The 9,426-nt window shown below is 42.2% G+C and overlaps 1 protein-coding gene across 2 annotated transcripts; it reads left to right on the forward strand.

Annotated features, from left to right (window-relative positions):
• The first annotated feature begins 3,944 nt into the window (after positions 1 to 3,944).
• Positions 3,945 to 8,494, forward strand: LOC136482124 (ATP-dependent (S)-NAD(P)H-hydrate dehydratase-like). Of its 2 annotated transcripts, XM_066479369.1 has the most exons (12): positions 3,945 to 4,102; positions 4,175 to 4,302; positions 5,347 to 5,423; positions 5,492 to 5,601; positions 5,718 to 5,832; positions 6,493 to 6,555; positions 6,641 to 6,804; positions 6,901 to 6,962; positions 7,111 to 7,177; positions 7,788 to 7,853; positions 7,921 to 8,046; positions 8,125 to 8,494. In XM_066479369.1, the coding sequence occupies exons 1-12, from the start codon at positions 3,990 to 3,992 to the stop codon at positions 8,153 to 8,155; spliced, it is 1,122 nt and encodes a 373-aa protein (XP_066335466.1). In that variant the 5' UTR covers positions 3,945 to 3,989; the 3' UTR covers positions 8,156 to 8,494. The 2 variants fall into 2 exon arrangements, with proteins under 2 accessions (XP_066335466.1, XP_066335465.1); XM_066479368.1 differs by having other exon boundaries at positions 3,946 to 4,302; positions 8,125 to 8,492.
• Positions 8,495 to 9,426: the final 932 nt, after the last annotated feature.

Below are 9,426 nucleotides of genomic sequence, written 5' to 3' on the forward strand. Positions count from 1 at the left end.
ACTACTACAGACACGTGTTGACAGGACGTGTAGTCAGAAAAACTTACTACATACGCGTCTTGCAACACGCGTCTCTGGTAAAGAATTACTACAGACGTGTCTTACTTCCACCAGTCTGTGTTAAACCTAATCATGGATGTGTGTTTATATATCATAGTCGTGTATTAGTAACACATGCTTTTGCATGTCTATACAGACCCTAATTCAGTAGTATATGCTTTTGCTCCCACCAGTCTATACTATACGCTTACTATAGTTTTTAAAAACCACATCATCCAAGCATGTCCTAATTCTTGTTATCTAAACTACATACTCCATCTTATTGTATATTTCTACATATACGTATCCTGCAAGCTTCTACGCTTGACCTGGAGTATGTCAGCACATGGATGCACTGCATGATTCATGCATCCATGTGACCCGTTGCAGTTGTACACTGTACCCATGCTGGTGAGAGATCGCAAAGTGATGGCTACTGCCCACCAACGTTTACTCACGTGGCTGCTGGACTCAAGCGTCGAGCACGAGCACCACCATAATGTGAGTCCGAAGCAACACTACATACTGATTTTCGGAGCGGACATTTTTTATTTTTATTAGAGGCATGTAAGTGTATGCCTCTAACCAACGATCATTATTGATAATAACAGTTTACCAAGACGGTTGGCATCAACATTTTACTCCTCAGCAACAGCAACTCCTTCCTACTGTATCGCATACTCATTTGTCACGCGATCTTTTTTTTTGTTTACGTTTCGTAATCTTGAATGGGATACTTTGGCTACTAAATAGACTTAAATGAAAAATGTTTCAATTATAAAGTTTTAAATCTTGTCAAGCATTACAGCTTTAATATAAGATCTCCATACGAGATTATTTAAAAAAATTAAAATTTTGAATATAAAAAATATGTGAATTCAAAGCAAATATTTGACATACTAAACAACTTCAAATTCAAAACTTATTAACAGCAGACATGTAGCAACTTTGGTATTACCTATATGAACATTCAAGGTTGTTTTGAAATTTTAAATTTTTAAATATGTGAACTTAAAACACATATTTAGGACTATAAATGATTTCAAATAAAAAAAACATTTCAACTGCAAAGTTGTATATGATATTGAGAACTATAACTTTGGTATAGACCATATCAACATCCAAGGTTGTTTGAAAATTTAAAATTTCGGTTTTGAATCTGGAACTTAAATAATTTTTTGGAACTATAGATAGTTTTAAATAAAAAATTCTCAACTATAAAGTTGTAGATCATGTGGGCTATAAATTTTATACAAAGTTTGTCTTCATCCGAGTTCATATGAAAAAATTATGAATTATTTTTTGATGCAACTGTTGTTAGAAATAGACATCTTAAGATGCTCACATCTTTTAATCAATTAATTTTAGAGAGATTCTTAGAATGGCCATCTCCATTAGCAATGATTTTCGGAGATGGACAACTTAAGGTGCCTGCCTTTGAAAAACGATTTGCAGATATGGGCATCCTAAGGTGACCAACCAGGCCACCTATGTAAATCGATGATTAATAGAGGTGCCCGAGCCTTAAGACGTCCGCCTTTGTAAATCCTTCTGCTCATTGGCCAACCAGCGATACATGGGAGCTGTAGAGATCATGGACCACTCGACCTAACGAACACAATCTGACTTGACCTGGGCAGCATGTCTGGTAGGTGCGGACCATAGTTTTAGGTAGCGTTTGGTTGGGAATCAAGGTGTGGTGGGACGACCCCGTCTCTGATTTCTAGGACGGGACAAGGACGTGATGACTCGATGGTTGAAGAGGGATGGGACCAACCAATTTTCTGTTTGGTTTCTGGACAACAAAAATGAAATCACACACTGACAGGTGGGATCCATTTTTCTTTTTTTATTTTTTATTTTCTTCCCCCTCCTTATCTCTTCTGTATCGTGTTCTTTCTGCCCCACGCCCCGCGCCTCCGTCGGCGAAACCCCTGCCTCCTTCGCCTGGCACCCACGCCTCCTCCGCCTCTTGCCCTGCGCCCCCGCCTCCTCTACTGGAGCTCGAGCGCGCTTGCAAAGGGGGCAGAGCTTGGTCGAACACAGTGGGGGCAGAGCCGGAGCTCATCGGGCTAGCCATGCGACGAGGACAAGGTCGAGGCTGCCAGAGCCCTCGCTCCGCAGTGACTGGTGCCGCCGCGAGCAATGGCCACGTGCCGCCGTCGCGTCGCCGCGAGCTGTGACCTCGCTCCGCCGCGAGCTATGGTCCCGCACCGCCGCCTCGCGCTGTGGCCCCGCACCGTCCTCCGGTGCTGGATGTGTCGCCACTCGCGGTCGTGGATGAAGAGAGCGTGAGCAAGGAGGGATGCCCCATCTGTCAAAAAAAGTGAGATGCAGAGTCGAGGAATCTTGAGGGAATATGCGACCTATGATGTCCTTGTCCCTGCGCGACTCTCATCCAAACAATAGCAAACCCAGGTACACCCCATCATGCATCTACAACTCCCACCAACCAAACACACGGTTAAAACCGAGGTAAAATTCAAGCGGGGCTAGCCCGACAACTAAAAAAAATAAGGACATGTCCGGACGTCTCTGTTGTTCACGCGTGCACGCGGGAACCTCCACGTCTCTCCGTTCGGACGCCCTCACCCCCTTTGCTTCCTGTGCTCGCATGCACGTAGGGCCGCACGCCCCTACCTCCATCCCTCTCCGCTTCCTGCACCCAGCAGCTCCCGTTTTACGTGCCCAGGACCACACGCGTCCGTGCCTCCATCCCTCTCCGCTTCTCATGCGCATGCACGTGCCCCAGCTGCTGCAGCAGGTGGGTCTCATTGCAACATGTGCGACACTCGATCTACTTTTTACAATATCCTGATGAAACACTTGCAACATACGTCCCAATCAGTTGAAACACTTGAAAAAAACACCAAAAAAACTTAAAAACACGGTGTAGCCATTGTAAACTTATGCCACGTCCAGATAAAATACTTACAACATACGTATAAAAACACCTGAAACACTTGCATATATATGCAACATCCAGATTTACTTTTGTAACACCCAGATAAAACACTTGCAACATACGTATGAAACATTTGGAACATACACTTGAAACATACGTGTATAGCTATTGCAACATATGCAACATCTCGACCTACTTTTGCAATATCAATATAAAATATTTGCAACATACCTCTGAAACATCTGAAACACTTGAAACATACTCTTGTAACATGCGCTTTCAGAGCGATGTCATCTTGCTACTTGGACGAATAGAGGCTCGTTGTTGCAAAGCTCCACGCCGCGCGCGGAGGCCGGCAGTGGCGCATGAAGCTCGCGGTAGCGCGGAGCTCACCGGTGCAGTAGCGGTGTTGGCAACTCGCCAGCGATGCGGCGTCACACAAACCTCCTCCCCTCACCTGCTTGCTGGAGCATTTGTCATCGAGGCTCGCTGGCTCGATGGCGCATGCGTGGAGCGGACGTGGCGGGCGGATGCCGCGGCGTAGGCTGGCGGCGCGATGGAGGCAGATTGGGGAAGGCAGGCGACGCAGTGAAGGTGGAGTATGGAAGGTGTGCGGCACGGTGGAGGCGGAGTGCAATAGAGAGATTGTTTTTTTAGCGGCCGGACGGACCGCCCACTTTGTATCATTAGCAAAAAAAAACTAAACAAAAAGCATATTACTATGGATGTGCACAATAATTTTCAAGGATCACTATTCAACAAATTCAAGTAGCCAGTCCATTAAAAATATAAGATATATAGATATAGATATATAGATTTGGAAAACTGAAATATACCTAGACTCAGACCAACACCGAACAAAGCCCGAGCAAACCCAAGAAACTAACGAGATGACCAAATTTCCAAATGCTGTCCCCAGCGGAGCTCCAAAATACTGACCACTCTTGTTGTCAAATAAAAAAAAAATACTGACCACTCTCCGTGGTCCACCGCGCCAGCAGTTTCTAGAATCCACTGCCTTCGATTCCCACGGCAGGGCATCCTCATGAGCCGACCCACGGGCGCGTGCCCTCACGCGTGGCGACACCAGCAGCAGCCGCACCGGGGGCGCATGTGGGCCTCCTCCCCGGCATTCCGCAGGCAGCTCGTCCTGCTCCGGTACCTCCTCCCTTCTCCTCCTTGCCCCTCCTCCGTCGCCGGCTTCCCCCAATCCTTCCCCTCGTGCTCCAGCTTCCTCCAGGTCCGGACCAACCACGCGATGGCGGCGTCCGCGGGGACGGTGTACGAGGCGGACGCGGAGTCCGTCGTGCGCCGGATCACGCCGCCGCTCGACCGCGCCAGGCACAAGGGCCAGGCAGGTCAGTACTCAGTACCGCCCCCGCCCATCTTTGTCTCCTCTCAAGCTCTGCTCTGTGTGCCAGTGTGTTTCTTGCGGTGAGGCTGCTGATGCGGGCGGGGTGTTTGATGGAATTTCCTTGTGCTGAGTGCAGCGCTCTGGGATGCTGCCATGCTTGGTTTAACAGGCTGTTGGTGTTTTGTTTCGTGGACAGTGGTTCATTGTTCTCCCATGCTGTAAATTGGGGACATGCTTAGTAAAAATCGCGTCAATAGGGGTGTGCTCATCCGAATTCGATGTACAATGTTTTGGTTTGGATTGTTGACAATTCTGTTCAGTAGGCCCAAGTCTCAGAACCCTTCTCTGGAGCTAAGGATACCATTCCCTCTACCACTGAAACAAATTCAGGAGGTGCTGAAATTGAAGTCCTTGTTCGGTATGTGGGAATGTGACGGAAGTTCCTGATGGATATTAAGTAGGTTCGGTTTAACTGCAGTGTTCACCAGCCATTAATAGCGCGTTTGGTTCACGGAATGCACAGGTCCGGAATGATCCGAACCTAAATACGAAGCTAACCACCACGTTTGGTTTCCGTCATGGTTCCAGGTCCATCCCTTAGCGAGTAAGCTTGTTTCAATGCGCAAGTCCATCACTGAGTCATTCCATGAGGATCCATCGGACGACCTCATTCCGCATGAACTCGTTCCGGATGAGATCCCTCCTTAAACCAAACAGGCTGTAAGGTTCCAGGGTGGGCCTTGCTTGTTGTGATGTAATCAACGGTAGAGAAGTCACAATGCACAGGCTCAGGGTGGGGAAACCTGTGGCTGTGGCAGCTTGTTACTGGCTATAGAGTTGTCGCATATAGAAGTAATTTTAAGCTAGAGCTATTAGTGTACAAAACATGAGGATATTTAAATGAATTTACATTTTTGTTTTTGTCTTTTTTGGACATGCAGCTTATTATTTTCATTTTTGTTAATCGTTGAATCTTAACTCTGGTGTGTCAAATGAAATTTCTGTTATTATTAAAAGTTGCTTATGTTATGTATCATTATGTTCTCAGGGAAGATAGCAGTAATCGGAGGATGTCGTGAGTACACTGGCGCTCCTTATTTTGCCGCTGTCTCTGCCTTGAAAGTTGTCAGTATCATCTAAAAGTTCCATCACTTAAAACTATCATTACCAATATTTCACATTATGTCTTTCAGGGTGCAGATCTTTCACATGTTTTCTGCACGAAAGATGCTGCTACAGTAATTAAGAGCTATAGCCCTGAACTAATTGTACATCCAATATTAGAAGAATCTTACAGTGTAAGGTAACTGAAGTTTCTTTTCTTTTTTTTAATGTTAACTGAAGTTTTGTTTATGTTTGCAATCTCACGGTGCAGTATTAATGTTTATAAGAATCTCATTCTGTAAATCATCTTGGCAGGGATGATCAACGAGCATCTGTTTCTTCTAAGATTCTTACTGAAGTTGCAAAGTGGATGGAGCGCTTTGATTGCATTGTTGTTGGTCCTGGCCTTGGAAGGGACTCATTTCTTCTGGTTAGTTTGCTGTTTTAAAGAATATACTATGTACCTCAGTCCTATTGAGTGTTATTGGTTGCTTCCAGCACAGCAATTTAGAAACAATTACTTTATTCTGGGTTGTTCAAAAAAAATTGTATTCACATCCTTTTCTGCTTTTGTTTAAAATTTATGTAATTTTGTTGGTCCAGCTTAACTCTCCACTTCTATTGGAGTTCATGGTTTAGTTGTGCTATACTTCAGTTTTTGTTGAAGTCGAGAAGCAAGATTGACTCCTGGCAAAAGGATAGGAAAGAGGAAAAAAAAGATGAACTAATTTGATAATATTTCCTATATTCGTATATGATTCGGGAATATAACATAACTAGATGTGAGAACCCTGTGAGAGAAGTGTTCTTTTGACTCTAAGTACATATGAATAAGTTAGGCGGCAAGTTGTGGCAAAAACTAGACTGACTACTAAAACCATGGCTGGCTAAGGCTAGATGTGGGCACGTGGTAACCTCCAGTTTCAATCCATACAGGCTAAAAGTTTCATTTTGGATTCCTTCCTCAATTCCCCCTTTAAGTGTTATTTTGTATTTTCTGTTCGTTTAGATTGTGTAGGAACAGTCTTGTTACAAAAGTAATATCAGGATCCATACTTTCTGATATCTCCTCAACATATCTTATTTGTAGGATTGTGTGAGTAATATCATGAGGCACGCACAGCAGGCTAATATTCCAACTGTTGTGGATGGGGTAATACTTGGAGTTATTTATCTGTTCTTTTTTTCCCCTTAGCTTGAGTTATGAGTCATTTAAACTCAGTATGTTTGATTTTCAGGATGGCCTGTTTCTTGTAACCAATAACCTTAGTCTTGTTCAAGGAAACCCTCTTGCCATTTTAACACCAAATGTCTATGAGTACAAGCGTCTTGTTCAGAAGGTTCTTAACTGTGACGTAGATGAAGAAACTGCTTCTGAGCAGCTAATCGCACTTTGCCAAAAGTATGAACATAACATTATTATTACTTTTTAAAATGTGATTTTTCAATTTTCGTCATTTGTGATGTAACTAATGTTTTCTAATTATTTTTCGTTTAGAATTGGTGATGTAACAATAATGCAGAAAGGAAAAGCTGATGTCATCAGTGATGGTCAAACAGGTATATTAGAGAGCTTTTTTTTGTATAAAATTCTAAAAAGGCTCTGCTCAGATGCCTTAGCTTCACTTTTGTTATAATTTTGGCTTATTCCCTGACTATTTATTTTTTCTTTTGAGCTAATAGATATGTTGTTTTCATGTTTCTGAAGTTACGCAAGTGAGTACTTTTGGTTCCCCAAGACGATGTGGTGGTCAAGGTGACATCCTTTCTGGAAGGTCTGTTATGGTGTTACTTTGCGTTAAATAATTAAAGAAGAGGATAAAACCAGACGTACAAAATCAAATTACACCACCAACACACCACATGCATGCGCACATTACATAGGCATTGGTGCTGATTGATTGCAGGGTGCTGATTATTTATCTGCAGCTTTCTGTCAGCACTTTCCCATATTTTGTTGTTTCGGTAGCATTCACCCAAATTAGTTAATTGGAAATATAGATTAATTTCTTATTTTGCTAGCTTTCATCCAAATTAGAAAAGTTTTCTCATAGGGAACTAGAATGTATTGCTTGTGTACCCATGGTTGTGTTGTGATGCTATTTTAATTCCAACCTTCTTTTCTTTATTTCTTTGATTTCTGTAAAATATTAATCTCAATATACCAGTTCTAAAATTGTATATGAGATTAAAATGTGTTGTGTTGCAGCACATGTTTTAGCATAAACACAGTAAAGTTTTTTAGTGAAAATAATTTTAAGGATCAAAATCATACACAGCTCTTCTTTGTACTCCAAACATGTACTTTTCATTTCCCATAAACAGCAAACACCTTACAGTTAACAGTATCTTTGGTTGTTTTCTGTCACTATTTGTTGGTGGCAGTGTGGCGGTATTTGCATCATGGGCACGGCACTTTGTCTTGACAAATGAACAACCTACAGAGAAAAGGTAATGCTGGATACCTTCCTTTCAGAATGGAATCCCAAGGGTTCAATTTGGTTTTGTTCCAATGCAGAGTTAATCCTATGACCCTTGGGTGCATAGCTGGCTCTCTTCTACTCAGGAAAGCTGCATCACATGCTTTTGAGAAGAACAAGAGATCAACTGTCACCTCTGATATCATTGAGTTCTTGGGCAAAAGGTCTGTGTGCCTGCACCACATCTTTAACAATTTGTACTGAAGTTCTTCGTTTTGATGTGCTCGATCTTTACCTTGCAGCTTGGAAGATATCTGCCCTGCCGAGCACTAGCTCTTGTGAGTAATTATAGTCGTGCACGTGCAACTCGAATGATGTTATCCAGGCAGTTTGATGCTCGGATCTCTCCCTTTGTATATGTCTTTTGAATAGGGTGTTACCATGCTTAGATCCAATGTTGACTGAAACTGGGTAAAGACTGACTAGAATTCTGAACGCATGTTTCTAGTCGCCTAGTGATGCAGCTGATAAATATGGTGGTTGCAAGGTTCTTTTGGAAAATCGTGCTTTTGGATGAAGTACCAAATTGTCGGAGGAAAACTTTGGTTTAAAGTGCGCTTTCTTGAATCAATACGATCAATGTTTTGTTCTTAATTAACGACAATCCTATCCGGCCATGCCATGTTGACCTCAGCTATCCCTTGCTCACAAGAAATCAGGGCTATGCACACCAATTGCCTTCCTCTCAACAACACTATCACTATATAAACTCCTTTGAATTAGTACTCTATTGGTGCTCTCAGGCTCACAGTTTTATACCAAGCTACCGGTTCTGTTAGTAATTTCTTTGAATTGGAGTAATTAATTACTATAACTATACAGTTAGATGCTCCCTTCTATTCTAAAATCGAATCTATGGAGTTTTAAGTTACACCGAAGTCATACTTTTTAAGTTTAACCAATTTTATAAAATGTACCAATATTTCCAACATCAACAGTATACTATTATGCACCATAAATATTGATGTATAGGTACTCATTGCAAATTATAAGATGTTTTTTGTTTTTCTAGATTGTTTTTACTATGTATCTAGACATAGTGTATATCTAAGTGCGTAGCAAAACCAATGCATCTAGAAAAGCTAAACATGTCACTGCATAACTTTATTTGCAATAACAGACAACACTGGATAGCCAAAATATGTTCTTAACCAGTTGGAACATACATCCTGCGCTGGACTGGCATATAGGTATGCTTGCGTGGCTGCGTTTCTTGTCACACGTAGCATGTCCATATATGATAAATTTGGCGTGCCTGCAGTTTATTCCATATATCCTTGCGTGGCTGCGTTTCTTGTCACACGTAACATGTCCATATATGATAAATTTGGCGTGCCTGCAGTTTATTCCATTTGTGTGCAAATACCAATTACTAAATTAAATACATATACAATAAAACATGGAAATTGGGCTAAAGATAAATAGCTACGAAAAGTACTAACATCAATAGCTACAACAAACCTACTAGTGTCCTGATATAAGCTAAAACCACCATGTCACCAGACACCAGTCCTAAGCTTCTTCAGTTACCAACGATCCTTGGG

Source organism: Miscanthus floridulus, chromosome 9 (genome assembly GCF_019320115.1).
Source record: "Miscanthus floridulus cultivar M001 chromosome 9, ASM1932011v1, whole genome shotgun sequence".
Classification (NCBI taxonomy): Eukaryota; Viridiplantae; Streptophyta; class Magnoliopsida; order Poales; family Poaceae; genus Miscanthus; species Miscanthus floridulus.